The sequence below is a fragment of the Xiphophorus hellerii genome, chromosome 22, assembly GCF_003331165.1.
Source record: "Xiphophorus hellerii strain 12219 chromosome 22, Xiphophorus_hellerii-4.1, whole genome shotgun sequence".
In the NCBI taxonomy this organism is placed as follows: Eukaryota; Metazoa; Chordata; class Actinopteri; order Cyprinodontiformes; family Poeciliidae; genus Xiphophorus; species Xiphophorus hellerii.
The window spans coordinates 23,643,378-23,659,092 of NC_045693.1; the positions used below are offsets into that span (position 1 = coordinate 23,643,378).

Consider the following 15,715-nt stretch of genomic DNA (forward strand, 5'->3'; position numbering starts at 1 on the left):
TTATTTATTTACGATTATTTTCTCCTTAAATGTAATGAAATGTGCTTAATGAAATGTATGTTTAATACCTGCTTAAAGGTTCTTACTTCCGAAGATACTTTTAATCTGACAAATGAGCCTCATTGGATCTTATATTTTACCTAACTGTATGAGATACAGCCTGCTCCCAATCTGTTATGTGACGATTTAATCTTCAAGCAAATGTTTTAAATGAGTCATTAAAGCTGCAAAATTAATATTAGTCATATCCAGGGCATGTAAACTTTTCACAGGCACTGTCCATACTGTTGTAGGATTTGGTTCTATCCAAATGAAACAGAAAGACAAGTTTTAGTTGAACTCGTGTGCATGTGTACAACAAGACAACTGAAGATAAAACCTTCAGTATTAGAACTCATTGAGGTACCAAATAAACCATAATATCTAAAGCCTAGTTTGTGGAACCTTGGGCCTTGTTTTACTTGCACAAAAGCAAAAAGATGCTATCAGATTTAAAGATTAAGTTAGATTGCTCTTATTTAAAATTATTGTCGTCAAGTAAATAAATTACCTCTCTGTTTACTTGTCTTTTCATTTTTTATTTTTTATTTTTTGCAGTAGATTTCGTCTTCTGCGAAAGAGAGACCCCTGCTGGTCGTTTGTAGGTAAACGTCCAAGACGCATTTCCGTTTCCGGTGTAAACAAGCGGGTTTAACGGGGAAATCAAAAACTGTTGTTGTATTGGCGATTGTTTCTTACCGGTTCAAATGTTTTCGAACATAATGCCTGAAGTGCGAAGTGAAGACAGCGTGGTTCGCTACTACTGCACTGCTGGCAATGGCATGGAGCCGATTTTAGTCGACGAGGTGAAGAGAAAGCTGTCTGCTCAAGACGTGAGTGTTAGCATTTCTAATGCTACAAACATTCATGACAACAGCTGGCATGTTCACTGGGTGAAATGCTAGTTTGTTGGGAGACTATTATAAAAGTTATAACAGCGAATTTATTTAAGCTATAAAATGTATTTTTGAAATTTGACCTAAATGTGAGTTACAACCTCACAGTGTTATTCGGGTGTTATTTATCCGTCTTACATCCTGGTTATTGTTGTTATCATTTATGGCAACTCAATGGAATCCAGTATTTAAACCCAACCCAAACACTTACCCTGACCACAACCATTACCAGTAATGGGGCTGAGCAAAATTGTAATCCTATGCTAACCATAACCAAAACCAAATTCACACCATAGCTGTAAACCTTAACCAGAACTGTAAAAAAAACGGGGCAAAAACATTCAATTTTGGTCTCATAAAACCAAAGTTCATTTTCTACATTTTGCTCTTCCAAAAAGGGAAGATTTGTTGAGGTCCTGACCGATATTTGTCCTGTCAACAAATTCTGTCCCCTTAGCTTTGTATTTCTGCAGTTCCTCTAGTCTAGAGTTACCATGGTGGCTAATTTACATACAAGTCCATTTGTTAAATAGTGACTTATGAAAACCAGTGGATTTCACACTTGTCAGATTTTTGTCAAGCAGCATCCATTAAGTTGCAAATTTGAAATGCTGCTTTATTCATTTCTGCATCGTGTTCTACTTCATTATTGTACTCTACCTTGTTAGCATGTCATAAAATGTGTAGAACTTTGTCATTGCAGTGTGAAAAAAGGTCACTATTCGAAATGTAATTCAGCTTCAATTACAATGAGTGCTGGGTGACTAGGAATGAGTTTCAAATATTCTCAAATGTAAAGGCTACTCGTGTTTTCATTTTTGGACTCCAGGTTTATCAAATTCCTGGAAAGGTGTTGTTCAGCTCCTCTGCAACAATCCACAGAGTCTGTGACCTAAAAGCTGCAGAGAGACTTTTCCTTCTGTTGAAGCAAGACTCTCCTGTGAGGATCTCCACACACACCAGTCCAGGTACCAGCCAGGCCCCAAAACAAGAGGAAAACCTGTACACATGTTACGTTTGTATCTTCAGTAAAGCTATTTTGCTCATTCCTAGCTAAAACTGCGTCTGTGCTGCAGTCCAGACTGTTGGGTGACAGGTGTCAGTGGATCAGTGCTGTAAGGACATGGAGTCGCCTGCAGGGGGAGCTGGCAGCAAGCAGAAACGCAGTCACAGCAAGCACTACCCAGAGGAACAGAGAGAAGGGGAGAGGGTGTGAAAAGCAAAGTGGTGAGGGGGAGAAGTGTCTCCAAGAGTCCAGGAAACGCAGACATGAGTTTACGTCTGAGGAGAGCGATGAGAAGAGACGGAGAGGTAAAGAAGAGAACGCAAGACTTTCACCGGACCTGGAAAAAGCGGATGATGTCAGTGAACCGACAAAGGTGTGTGCTGATTATTCAAAAATCAAACTGGAGCAAAATGTGGAAAGCTGCAGCAAGAACACGGATGACTTGGGAAAAGACGCTCCTCTGGGAAGCGTGGAGAATGGTACGTACGGTTATACTTTTATGAATGCATCGCTTTGTCAAATCACGGCTATAAAGTGATGACTTCTGGGTGATGAGAAACAAACCATATTTGCTCTTTTTTCCCCCAGTTTCTTTTAGGATTAACTGTAAATGCAGTGGAAAGCTGCATAGATGCATCAGTGCACAGGTAAAAAAAAAAAATCCTTCTTAGTGAGATTTTTAATTTTTGTATTTTATTCATGGATTAAAACAATACAGTATATATAGTCCGGCTGTGACCTTGAGGGGGGTCACAGATACAGTAAATATCACTGAAATAATATATCATTGAATATAATAATATTAATATCCAATATCTGCACCAATATCTCAAATGAAACTGTGCATTTTTTTGTTACTCCTAAATGAAAGGTATCTCTATTAGGTGATGATAATGTTACTATTTTATGATCTGTAGGAGGTTAGCAGAGTGATGGGGATGGGTCTGAGTCGTCTGCTTGGATGGAAGGCTGACCTGAAGAACCCTAAGCTGGAGGTGAACCTTGTTTTTAAAAGATTTTTTGCACATCTATTGTGTGTATTGAACTAATAATATTTCCTACAAATGGGTCATTTCTGCAGATAAACGTCTATCTGAATGATGATTACTGCCTGCTGGGAATTCCACTGACCAGGTTGATGCCAAATACAGTTTTGTAGATTTAGAATCTGCTTATTTAGAATTATTAATAACAATAGACTAAATTTGAATTGTTTCTTACTGTTTTGATATGTGACAGTCTTTTAATGTCTTTCAGGCTTCCTCTGGCTAACCGGAGTTACCTTAAAACCGCGGGGCTGAGGTCTACTGTAGCCTGGGCCATGGCTTCGCTGGCTCACATAGAGGTGTGAAGACACACACCTAGAAGGAACGGTCACTACTGCTCCCTGTTCTCTCCACTTACGGATAATAGCTCAAACCCTTAGACTCATATTTGTCAAAGATTTTGTTTCCGATCTGTTCTTGAAATTGAACCAAACATCATAGTTAATCACAGTTAGTTAATTATTAAAGGAGGATTCAGTTTGATTTTTGAAGGTCCAGGTCGGCCTCGATAGCTCTTTTTCCATATAATGAGAAAAATTAGCATTAGTATATTCAAGGGAGGATGTTGCATGATGCAAAAGCAAGTTTTGTTGGCTTTGTTGGTTTTAACAAGCATAATTATGTAATACTGACGGTAAGCTGTTGTACTTTTTAAAAGTGTCGTGTCTCTATCCCAGCCAGGTTCCTGTGTAGTCGATCCAATGTGTGGAGTGGGAACCATCTTAATTGAAGCTGCAAAAGAGCACATGGTAACAACACCAGCCTGTTTAATTTATAGAAGATAAAGCCTCTGATAGATGTTTGTTTCTTCTGGGTTTGGCTTGGTTTGTGCCAATTCAAAGAAATCTGTCTGATAAGTTGCCATTGTAGCTAAAAACAAAAAATGGTCTTGTAATAACTGTTGAAATGACGACTGTCTGCCACTTGGTTCCAAAGTCTGCCTGTTTCTTGGGTGTGGATATTGATGATGGCCAGCTACAGAAGGCGGATGAGAATGTGGTATTTGCAGAGCTTCAAAGCAGAGTACACCTTCTGAAAGCGTCGTCCACGGGTAGGAAAATCACCGGATTATTCCAGTGAATGAAACGTCACACCTCTCACATACCATGTAAGCCGCACTTGGCCACCATTGTGACAGAATTGACATGAATGTGACTCGGATACTGCAGCAGCTAAAAATAACATCAGTTACTCTCGTGCACTGTGGAAATGCTTTTACCCGCCTCGGAATTGCGGATTCTTGAAATAAAGATGCCTGACCTACCGTCTGATTTTTGGGTAATAATTATCTTTCCATTTAGGGAAGAAATGGAAAGAAGATAGAAATGTAATGAAAAAGTAACACACCCAGTCATGATGCAGCAGAACGCTGTGAATTTCACCCCATTATCATTGGTATGCATACACTGATGTGTCAAAATTTCTAGACAGAATCTCCATAAGTTTGTCATGCTTTGACGCATTTAGCATTTGTATTTTAATATACCAATATACATGGCAAGATGCAATAGTGTGATCCATCTTAAAGTCTTAGTGTCCAGAGAGACAACAGGAGTACTTTAGACATGGAGCAATTCTAATGATTTAGAGGTCAATGGGGACACTCTTTTGGTAAAGAATAATTGATTAGGTAGACAAATGTATGAGCAAATATAGACTCAAAAAAAAAAAACATTTTAAAATGCACATAGTCTGTGATTTTCGACAACATGAGGCGTTAAAAATCTAGTAAAATCTTCCAGTTTGATTAATTCAGTATTCACTCGGCTTAATTTTTAAGAAAACTAACTTTAATTTGGGTCTTCCTTGATCAATAAATGAAGAACTAACATAATTCTGGTCAAGTAATGCGTAAAGATAGACATTGTTTTGTAATCTACAGAGCATCTTTTAGAAATTTAACTTGACCTTCGTTTCTGTGTGGCCGTAGTTGTGTCTCTTGTATGGGGATCTTTCTCTAGAAGTGGAGTGTGATTCCTGTTTCGTGTATGTAATTACCTCACTGCCCATTTTTCTTCTTCTTCTTCTTTGTGTGAACAGCATTGCCTCTGCCCAGTGCCAGTGTTGACGCCGTTGTTTGTGATTTGCCATTCGGCAGGAAGTTTAGCACCAGAACAAATATGGCTGAGAACCTTCCGGTCATCCTCAGTGAGATGGAGAGGTTTGTTTTCTTTGTTAGTAAAACGTTTTTGGTGAATAGGAAGAAAAAAAAAGTTTTTTCGTTTTACGTTTTGTAGTTGTTTTGTGTTATGTAGAATTCCTTGCATGTAAGTCACGTAACGCTCTTTAAGACATTTTGATGTGGCAATCAGATTTAAGTAAACATGGAAAGACGAGGTTTAAAGTTGTCATTAATTCCAGATGTGTTTGTTTTTCTAGAGTACTCCGTGTTGGTGGGACCCTGGTGGTGCTCCTGAGTCCTCAGCTGTCTTGCCTCCTGAAGAAACTTCTATCGCAAACAAACTGTGGTCCAAAATTCAACGAGGAAGCAGAGCCACAAACCGGGATAAAAAGCTGCCTCGTTTCATCCTCAGAGCAGCACAATTTGCAAATCACATCCTCATCCTCCCAGGAAGCTTCAACTTTTTCATCTCTGAGACACCAAGCAACCCTCAGAGTTAGCTTAGGGGTGATAGACGGACTCATCCACAAATATATCAAAACACTTGCTTAGTATTGATGGAAATTACATTTGGAATATTTCAATGTCCTGTGTCATATCATGGCAAAATGTGCTCTTGTTGAAATGCTGCGTTTGTGTATTGTGGATGTATAAATAAAAGTTACTACTTGTCTAAATTGCTTTGAATTTCACAAATGCAAGAACTTTAAACGTTGGACTCTAAGCCCTCTTTCAGCATGCTTTTATTATATTATTTAATACTTCTGAAAATGTTAATCTTACAAAATTTTAATATTTGTAGTTTTCCATAAAATGAGTGTGTAGTGTTCTCTTTTTTATTTTTTTAAAAGCTAACGTATATCAGTGTTTTTAGATGTTTATTATTAAAGAAATTCTACAGATCAGAAGTTAACTTTGGTAAAGAATAATTTGGATAATTTTGTTGTTTCTCTTCTCCAGCTTATCAATCAATCAATCAAATTTTATTTGTATAGCACATTTCAGCAGCAAGGCATTTCAAAGTGCTTTACATCATTACAAACAGAAACACAACGCAACATAGAATCAACAATCAAAACACGACATTAAGTCAGGTTCCATCAATAAATTTGTAATTGATTACATTTCAAATACAATTTTAAACAGGTGGGTTTTTAGTTGAGAATTTAAAAGAAGTCAGTGTTTCAGCTGTTTTACAGTTTTCTGGAAGTTTGTTCCAAATTTGTGGTGCATAGATGCTGAAAGCTGCTTCTCCTCGTTTGGTTCTGGTTCTGGTTCTTATATGATTATACAGTGTAGAAAGAGGGAGTACAAAGTCTACTTTGAAAAAGCTTTTTAAAATCCTGAAAATAACTTAATTTTGTTTTTTTCAAAGCATTGGAGACATTTTTAAAAGAAATGTTATATGTTGTGTTTCTAGATCTTTGCCAATTTAAGAAATTGCAAAAGACCATGTTCCCTCTTTACTTTAACACTCTGCACTATTTTTCATTTATTTATTTTACTATTAAATATGGTGCGCTCGAACATCGTCAAATCCAAAGCAATTGGGCTCACTTTAATGTTGAGCTTGGCTTTCTCTAAGAAAGATGATAAAACTGGAACGTTTTTGGTAACGTAGCTGACTGAGCTGAGGCACATTTCTGCCATCTGCCACTAAGAAGCTCTGCTTAGCCCAGTTTTACACTTGAGGCACCAGACCAGGCAACACACAGCTAAGTGATTTAATTCATTTCCTTTTCCCTTAGATTCAGGCGCCGCTAAGGGAGAAGGAAATGAATTCTTTCAATTCGTCCCTGCACCAGATTGCAAAACAGTTTCACTGTGATTGTATTTGTGAAATCAATAACAGAATTAAATACAAAGAGGTTATCTTTCTTCTCTGGCATGATATGAATATCTGCTAAATGTAAAAAAAAAAACAAAACAAAAAACTATTCTGAATTTCCTAAAAGTTTAATTTCTACATTTTGTCAAAGGTACAGGGTCATTTTGGCTCTTGAAGTTCATCACCCTAATCTCCTTTTGACAAACATCATGGAAAGGCTATGCCAGGATACCCATTGCGCATGCTCGAAGCGCAGTGGAAGCCATGTTGGAGCTACATTGGATTCGGGCTGGGATTTTTTGACGCCGTATGTTTTTCTTAAAAGAAAACCAGTTTTCGTACTTTTGTCGGGGTTCGTCAGCCGGGCTCGATTGTAAACGATGAACTCCAGTGTCGACCTGTCCAGGCGGAATCCGCAGGAGGATTTTGAGCTGATCCAGCGGATAGGAAGCGGCACATACGGAGATGTATACAAGGTACAAAAAAAAAACTGCAGGGAGGGAGCATTGAACTGAGTTCCATTATCGGACACAGCCTTCAGACGTTATGTACACTTTTTCTTCCTTCCGTTGGTAACTATGTAGCACTAAGCAAGTCTTTTAGTCATGAGTTATTTGTTTCCCTTGGTACGTTAAGAGCATGTTTTTGTTTAAACTACTACAGGTGGGGAATTTTTCCTCCAAGCTATTCATATCCATGATTCCATTGTCGGACACAAGATTACGTCTTGTTGATATGTGCGCTCTGTTGTTGTTCTTTTTGGTCCACAATTTTCCAACAGTATGATTTTTTTAGGGTTGGCATACAGTTTTTTTCTAAAAGTAAAACCAGCGCACGCCCTGACAAGACAGAATTAATTATGCTAGCTGTAATGGTGGTTGTTTACTTCTTGATGGGACGTTTTTAGCTAGCTGTCCGACAACGGGTGCAGGTAACCCTAATAGCATACAGAAGCTAGCCAGGAGCTTGACTGTTTCGTTGAAACGTTATTCAAATAGCTTTTGATATTTCTCTCTTTTTTTTAATGTCTTCAAACACGAACCCTCTGTTTTAATCGTAACACGGCATAAATGTTGCTGGGTTTCACCCTGACAGGAACTGACAGCTCTCCGCTTGGGCCAAGTACTTTTACCAAAGTCGGTGCCTATGAAGATATATTTATTTATCTTTACTCGTGGTTTTGACATGCTGTATATACGTTTGCTAGACACAATCATCCAGGAACCTGAGAGCTAATTTCTGTTTGGGCCGTCTTCCCTGTAGTGCTGGGGCTGTTTAGTTTGGGGCTCGACTTTTTCCAGGCCCTGCGTTGGAAGCAGTCTGGGATTCAAACTGGAATTCAGTTCCGGAGCAGATTCCTAAGACGCCATGGAGCAGGCTCCATCAAAACCACATCAACGACAAGCTGTGGTAGCAGTCGTATAAAACAAGCAAGTAACCATACCATAGAAGAAGTGTTTGGTCCAAATCTACATGATCTCTCGTAACGTAATGGGAATTCTGCCAGAAACGGCAAATGGATGCAGTCATGCAGAATAAAGTTGGTACACCTCCATGTTTTTGAAGCTTACTGCAGTCAGACACCATGTCATCCTTGTAACTGGAAAATCAATCGAAATATATTGCAAATTCAAACTGGGAACTAAAATGATTTATTTTGGAGACCCATGTTAACTCCAGAGCGTGTTATTGGACAGATCAGCTCTGATAAGAGATTGGCTTGCCAGATAAACAAAGTCTCTTCGTTTTTCTGTCATTTGCGTAGAATGCAATCAAATGCAGCAAAACGACAAACAGTTCTGCATCTGACCTTGTGACAACTGACAGATGAAACCTCAACCCTTAAGTGACCACTGACTGAATAAAGTCTGATCCGTGCTATCGCCACTATTTCTAATTTTGAGTGATTTCAGTCATTCCGATTTGCACAGATGGTGCAACATTTCTAGCTGCTTGTTTTGTGTTCCTTCGCCCTTGTGGTTTTTAATTTGTCAGTCATGGCAGGGTGAGGCATTTGGCTGACTATATATTCAGGAAACATCTTGACAGTACAAGATGATGTTGGCTCTCTGATGTTGGAAATTGGAATATTTTTCAGCTCAGCTTTTATCAGTTTCTGACGTGTAAGAAATTGGTCAGTATGACCCTATGGACATACTCTCTGGGGTTTGTTTTGCGTATTGTAAGCTGCCCCGCTGCAGCTAATCTTGTTTGTTTCTAATTAAAGTTCAGTATCTTTGCCTCGCTTGATGCTGATAAGTCTGACTGAATACCTTCAGCGGGAGACTGGGCTGCGTCTGGGGCTGAGATGTCTGCCAAACCAGTGACAAACACCTAGAGGTGCAACTAATCAATTATTCTATCGATTATTTAGACGTTTAGTCGATTAATCAGATAAAAAATGGCGCATTTTGCAGATTTGTCGTCAAACCAGTTAAACCTTTTTTTTTTTAACAGGATTCAAATAAACAAATAATTCATTTTTTAAATAAGAAAATAAACATTTTATTGCCTAAAATTCAATAACTTAGCATTCCTTTAGTGTATGTTTCATCATTTGTTGATTGATTAATTTTTGCATTAACTGATAAGCGGATATCAAAAAGTGCTTAATTGGAGATTTTTGTTTTGTAGAGAATTTGAACCATTTCAAGCTAAAACTATGCTACTTAAGGAGTTCTGGGTAAAACCTATTTACAGAAAAAGTTTTTTTTTTTAATCTTAAATACAAAATGTACAGTTTTGGCTTAATTACTGCTCTGAATGTGTTCTTACAGCAGATGGCCTTTTTTGAGTCTGTATGCTCTGTGTGTAAACAATTAGTCAGCCACTGAATTAGTTGACGATTATTGTTAAATAATTGATTAATCTTGCTTAATCGATTAATCATAACAAATCCCATTAATCATTCCAGCCCTACAAACACAAGACTTGTTATGTTGCATGGACTCTGCTGGCATGCCTTGGGTTCACATTGAAAACAAATGGTTTGCGGCGGATCAGAGCTCCAACCTGAAACTGCTGGATTAAAGGATGTGCTGCGAGCACCGGGCCATTTTGGTAAGCCTCGTCGATGCCTATATTTGGTTCTACCACGGCGTGAAAAAGTGAGGCTCGGATAGGAATGTTTGAGCAGGAAACAAAGCATGAACTCCGCTAGCTTGTTTTCTCCTCGGTTCGTAGCTAGGCCTCTCCTTCTGTGTTAGTGACTGAGGAGGGGGGATTGGCCGATGCAGGCGACAGACCAGCATATCACATCTTTGATCCTCTGAAGAATTTGCCCTTAGGGAACCAGTCGTGCCTAATTCGTATGCTTCTTTCAGTGTTAGCCAGTTTTTTTTCTCTTCCTCTTTTAAACACTGGTTTTATTTGACTGGGGAAACTATAGAGACTGTAGATTTCAGTGAGGTGACCGATTATGAAATACTGATCAGTCATTAAATTAGTGCTATGTATAAGTCTAAAAACTCAGTAGACTTAAACTACAGTAAATTACGCACCTCTTGTCTTTAGACTTAAAGTTGTTAAGACCCACATAGGTCACTTACCCATGACATTCCAGACGGTGCAGTGTCTGTTTATGACGGATATTTTTCCCAATGGAGAAATTCCACAGGCCTTCCTTTAAGTTCTCACCAAGTATGATACAAAACAAAGTTGCCTATAGTCTTAATTAAGCTACACTCTTGCTGCATTCATGATTATGGCTGCAACTAACATTTTAGCAATCGATTACTCTGACTGGCAACTGAGGGAAAAAACTGCCACATTTCTAGACCTGTCACAATAGCAGATTTTGCCGGACAATAAATTGTCCCAGAAGTTATTGTGATAAATGATTGTTGTTTTGAAACCACATTTAAGTATTATGTTGATAAGCTTGCATAATAATGCAAGCTTGTGCTCTCAAAATACAATGAACTTTAATTTTTTAAGTGGAAGATATTTTAAATATTCAAAATGAACGCAACAATAAATAAAACACAAATTAAAAACAAACACAACTGAAACTATACATAAAATAGATTATAAAATCTCTGTAAACAAGTGGAGTTCTGAACGTATTAACAGGTTTATAGGCAAAGTTTGTTTTTTTTTATCTTCATTTCATTTTCATAAATATATATATCATTCAACAAATGGCCTTTTTTGGTCTGTATACGATAGTGAACAATTAATTGATAACTAAATTATTGATATTTCAGTAGTCGATTTATCACGATTAATACAACTAATACGATTAACCACTTCAGCCCTACTCCTGATATCAGTATTTTCATATGGACCAATTTGATTAATTCTTTCTTATTTTAGCTATTTTACCCTCTGTTTTGATATGACTCTTCGATAATTTAGCACATATTTTATGTTGGTGGGGTCCCGGTTATTGGGGTGCAGGGAAAACTTACAGAAAATGTTTCTCTGCTTCACCACCAGCTAAGTAGCTTGCTTTGAACGTCACAAACTTGAACAATTTTTGTTTCAGCTACTTACCACTCAGCTTTTCACTTGAACCGAAAGCCATGTGGGATTATTCGAGCACAGTGGGTGCCACAGTCGGCATGAATTATGAAAATCTTTGCAGAGGATGACAAACATGTCATGCTCAAAACAAGCAAAAAGTTCTATTCCCAGTTTTAGTAATCGGCAATGTGAGTGTGGCCCACTGCCTTTTTACCACAATAACTGAAGTTTGCTGCATTAAATCAGTGACATGAAGATAAAAACCTGACAATGATGAGCCTGGTGTTCAGTCACCGCTGCTAAAGCTGCCATATTTACTGATTTGTCACTTTTATTTGGCTGGAGGAGAGAAACCGCTTTTTTATTTTGCATTCCCACATTCTCACTCGGAGTGCCTGAAAAACGGCTTAAATAAAGACAAGTATCAGCTTGACGTGTTGCTGTGAATCCATGATAACTTGCTTCAGTGGCGTTGCTTTGATATCTGCCTTTACTTGTTGTGCCGCAGAAGAGTTGAGATCAAATATTTACCTCCACGCTGAAGTTGTCTTCATCCTCTTTGGGTGACAATGTCGCGGGTTCAGAGATGGGAAGCAAGGTGGTGATTAATTAATAAGTTTGTCCTAGAAGCAATATGCGTTCGAGAAAAGCGTCTATCTTAGTTTATTTTGCAGAAGCCGCATTCTAATCCTTGCTGAGTCATTTTTACCCCATGGCCTGCCCCTTAGAAATCTCATCCAGCCTACATGATCAATGGTGGCATGCAGCAACCTGTTGCGGTTGCAAAAATTACTCTTCAAATCCTATTAAAACCCTACAAGCAAAATTTAAGATCGGGCTGGCTTTGTTTTTAGAAATCTGTCTTGTCATGTAAGTAACAATTGTTGAAACGTTTTTTTTTTTTTTGGTTTTCTCTGTAAACTATGGGAATCCTGTTCTAAATGTGGCCAGACCTCAACGTGGATATGCATGTGGCACAGCTTGGCAGTCGTGCTGCAGGAATTCAGGAATCTGTGCTTCCTCCCGTCCTTTTGTGCACGCTCGTTCGTCTCCTATTGTTTCATGCTGTTCTGACGGAGGAAGACGTTAGGGCCAAAGAGCTGTTGTGCGACACGCACGCACGCAGAACGAAACGATTGTACGAATACATGCACAGCCACACCGACACAGATGGCTGCAGAGTCACAGTCGAAGCCGCTGCTCTAAAGCTATCCTGTTTTTGTCACAGTTCCTCCTCTTGTTTGCGCGTTCGTGTAGATACACAGGCGTCAGCTGGTATGAAGGAAGCCTCTGTGTGAAAGTAGGGTCACTCTAATCATTTCTGAACATGTAGGCCTGATTTTGATGGTTGTGTTTCTGTTCTACTGATGAAATTCATTACTTTCGCATTCAACAATCCTTTTATTTATCCAAAAGAGAAAATCTTCGAAGAGTCATGGTGGCTGGTATTTTACTGTAGGCAATAAGGATTTCTGGTAGCAGACAGTCTTTTGAGCGAATCTGAAGAGGCCTCTTTAGGTTCACCACATCAACATGTCCTGGATGACATCATGAATCTCTGTGAAAGAGATGGAGTTGAGGGTGATGGTCAGTCTGTAAAGAAAGTTGCGATCTCAACTATTTGTGCAAATTCAGTCATCGCTTGCAAATTTTGCGCGGACTTGCGATTTTCACCAATCATTGCAGCTTTACCTCAAATCTGACCAGTCACCTTGGTGATTTCATTCTTTTCTGGCCAGTCATTGCATCTCAGCTGAGTTTTGACCAATGCCCTTAGCCTCCTTGACTTTAACCTCCTGTTTCATGACTAGTCTATAAAAGCATGTGTGACACAAAGCAATATTGGCCTCAAAAATGATTTTGAGATGTGCCACAGGACTTATTTATGCTGTTTCAATAAACATGGGCATAACTGTCGCAAGTTACGCTTGGGACATGTTCCCCACACTTCACATATCTGTGCTCTCTGACTTCTGTATTTTCTTCAGCTATTATAACTGTTTAATCAGCCATTAAGATCTGGTAACAAGATTTTCCAAGCAGTCTTTAAACACACCACAAGCTTACACATGTTGATGCTTGCTAGTTAAATCATTAATGGCTAATCCAGGCCAGTATATCATATTAAGCTAGTTAGCAAGAATTCTAATGTTGTTGCCTATTTTTACATCCCTTGCCAGCTAGTTAATGCCAGAAATAAAACCAATCTTCTTTCATTTCTGTACAGAAGTTGTGCTCACCGTTGCTTTCCACATATTTAAAAGAAATCTTTTTATGTCGCAGTGGGAAAGTGGGAAGAGCAAAAGAGACAGGTGTGTGCAGCAAGTTCAGCTATTTTGTAAGATCATTTGTGTTTCCCCCAGAAAACCTGCCAAGCCTTGTAGTAGTGGCTCTGGGCCAGTCCACTAGCGGCCCACCATGTTTTTGTGTTTAAAAAATCTTACAGTTACAATTTGAGGTACACAAGTAGGCACCGTAATCTGGAAATGATGGTGTCTGAGGCCAACAGGCAAGTGCAGGGATTTCACAATTTGTGAGCACGCCCTCGAGCCCAGTTCAACGCATCAACTATAGACCTAGCTTATTCTGTCTTTACTGTCAGTGTTATTAGTGTTTATAAAAAAGACATATTTAAAATAAAAAAAATTATGCTTAGCCTGGTGGGGAAGGGGTATCAAGTAAAGCCTGGTGGCCCGCCAGGCCTATAACACACTAGGGGAAACCCTAACCACGTTATGGCAAAAATAAAACTTAAAAAATTGGCAACTTTGACCACAACTTTTTAAAAAATGTACCACAACATCAGTAATTTTAGGCTAGAACAATCACAGTGCAACATCCTGATCGTTGGACAAGAGGATTCAAACTTCCTCCCTCTCAAAAGTCTTCAGAAAGAACCAATCAGAACCAATGTAGCATCTACTCCGACATACGGCCACCATGACTGCCGCAGCTATAGAAGACATGCATGACTCAGCCTCCTCTGTAGCAGTGTCCTATTTCTAACCTTTACTGTTGTTCAGAGGTTGGTGTTGAACACAAAGCTGTGACGAAGCAAAACCAGATCTACAAGGAAGTGTAGAACACAGAAGGATATGAGCTTCACCTCTTTTTAGGCTTCTAAAAAATAGTAAAGTTTCAAAGTTAGGTGTCTGAATTGCAAACTATTTGATTTCAAAATCAAATAAAGAACATTCTACTGCGTCATCTCCTTTAATCTTCACAGAAAGTTTAAAACAAAAAGGAACATTTTGATCAAAATTTCTCTAATTTAATATGTTTAGAAGTGCTGGTGTTTTGCTTAAATGGGCAGTTTTATCCCCTGACACTCAGATGAGTACTGGAACCTGGAACTGGGTTTTTACAAAGTGAAACAGGAAAAATGAAAATACTCATCTGGAAGTGCAGCTAGATAACCCACATAGTACAGTAATAGTACAGTACAGTTTTTAATACATCTTGAACGTTTCCATAATTTGTTATGTTTTAGGTCACATTCTTTAACATATACAAAAGTGATTTTATATACAAAAGTAATGCGCGATTATGTAATGAAAAAACAGGATGGATAGCTTAACTTTTTTAAAGTAAGTAAAACTCAAAGTTTTATTCAGATATCTTATGGTACTTTTGTGATAAAAATAAAAGTGATGATAGGAACTCTTTATTATTACTTTTTTTTTTTAGGTGACTGTAGGGCTGGACGATAAATCCGTTAATTTTTTTCGGCAATATACGTCTTGGGTCTGCAAGAACTGCCATCTTGTTTGGCAAGCATATTTTACAGCTTCTATTTACTTTCAATTTGAATTCAGGTCAACGCACATAAGGAAATATTGAAATGAAAGACATTTTTTTAAAAGATATTTTCTGCCATTTGCAACCTTCTTTAGAAAAAGAGTGGGGGGAAAATTGACTAAAATTGAATTTGGTATTTTATTTTTAAGCCTTATTGCCCAGCACATAGGTGCATGGCTGGGAATGTGTGTCAGAACAGTTATAGCCTCACAAGCGCAAATATTGCTCTTGAAAAATATACCTATTTGTAATACCCTTCCTTAGGACCCCAGTCACATAAAGAAGTGTGATTTATATGATCAAATCGTAACTGCCTTGAATCATATTTTTTTAAATTTGATAGTTATTGAACAAACACTGAAAACAAACTAACAATCCTGACAGTCGAGACAGTTTATTTTTTTAAACATCATTAGTGACAAAAATACATCAAAATAATAGTCATGACAAAAAAATTTTCACAATAAATGATAAACGATACGATAAATGCCCGCTCAGAGTCATGTGGAGCTTTAG

The 15,715-nt window shown here is 38.2% G+C and overlaps 2 protein-coding genes across 10 annotated transcripts in view; both read left to right on the plus strand.

Moving 5' to 3' along the window:
* The first annotated feature begins 654 nt into the window (after positions 1-654).
* thumpd2 (THUMP domain containing 2) lies at positions 655-5,786 on the plus strand. Its single transcript, XM_032553942.1, has 11 exons — positions 655-872; positions 1,765-1,903; positions 1,989-2,420; positions 2,530-2,588; positions 2,859-2,936; positions 3,023-3,075; positions 3,199-3,286; positions 3,665-3,736; positions 3,924-4,038; positions 5,028-5,148; positions 5,367-5,786. Exons 1-11 carry the CDS (start codon positions 747-749, stop codon positions 5,659-5,661), a joined length of 1,578 nt encoding a protein of 525 aa, XP_032409833.1. The 5' UTR covers positions 655-746; the 3' UTR covers positions 5,662-5,786.
* A 1,392-nt stretch (positions 5,787-7,178) lies between these two features.
* LOC116713100 (mitogen-activated protein kinase kinase kinase kinase 3) overlaps positions 7,179-15,715 on the plus strand; it is a 50,285-nt gene continuing 41,748 nt past the window's right edge. For 8 of the 9 annotated variants that reach the window (XM_032553054.1, XM_032553055.1, XM_032553060.1 and 5 more), the window contains exon 1: positions 7,179-7,413. In XM_032553054.1, the coding sequence (XP_032408945.1) occupies positions 7,318-7,413 (96 nt within the window). In that variant the 5' untranslated portion in view covers positions 7,179-7,317. The remainder of the gene's footprint in view (positions 7,414-15,715) is intronic. The other variant, XM_032553062.1, reaches the window with a different exon arrangement.

What these genes read in the sequence shown, in the direction of transcription:
- thumpd2 (XM_032553942.1), top strand. Translation starts at nt 747, where the DNA reads ATGTTTTCGAACATAATGCCTGAAGTGCGAAGTGAAGACAGCGTGGTT. An exon ending in ATAGATGCATCAGTGCACAG is followed by an intron (nt 2,589 to 2,858) that starts GTAAAAAAAAAA and finishes TATGATCTGTAG; the next exon opens with GAGGTTAGCAGAGTGATGGG. An exon ending in ATCCTCAGTGAGATGGAGAG is followed by an intron (nt 5,149 to 5,366) that starts GTTTGTTTTCTT and finishes TTGTTTTTCTAG; the next exon opens with AGTACTCCGTGTTGGTGGGA.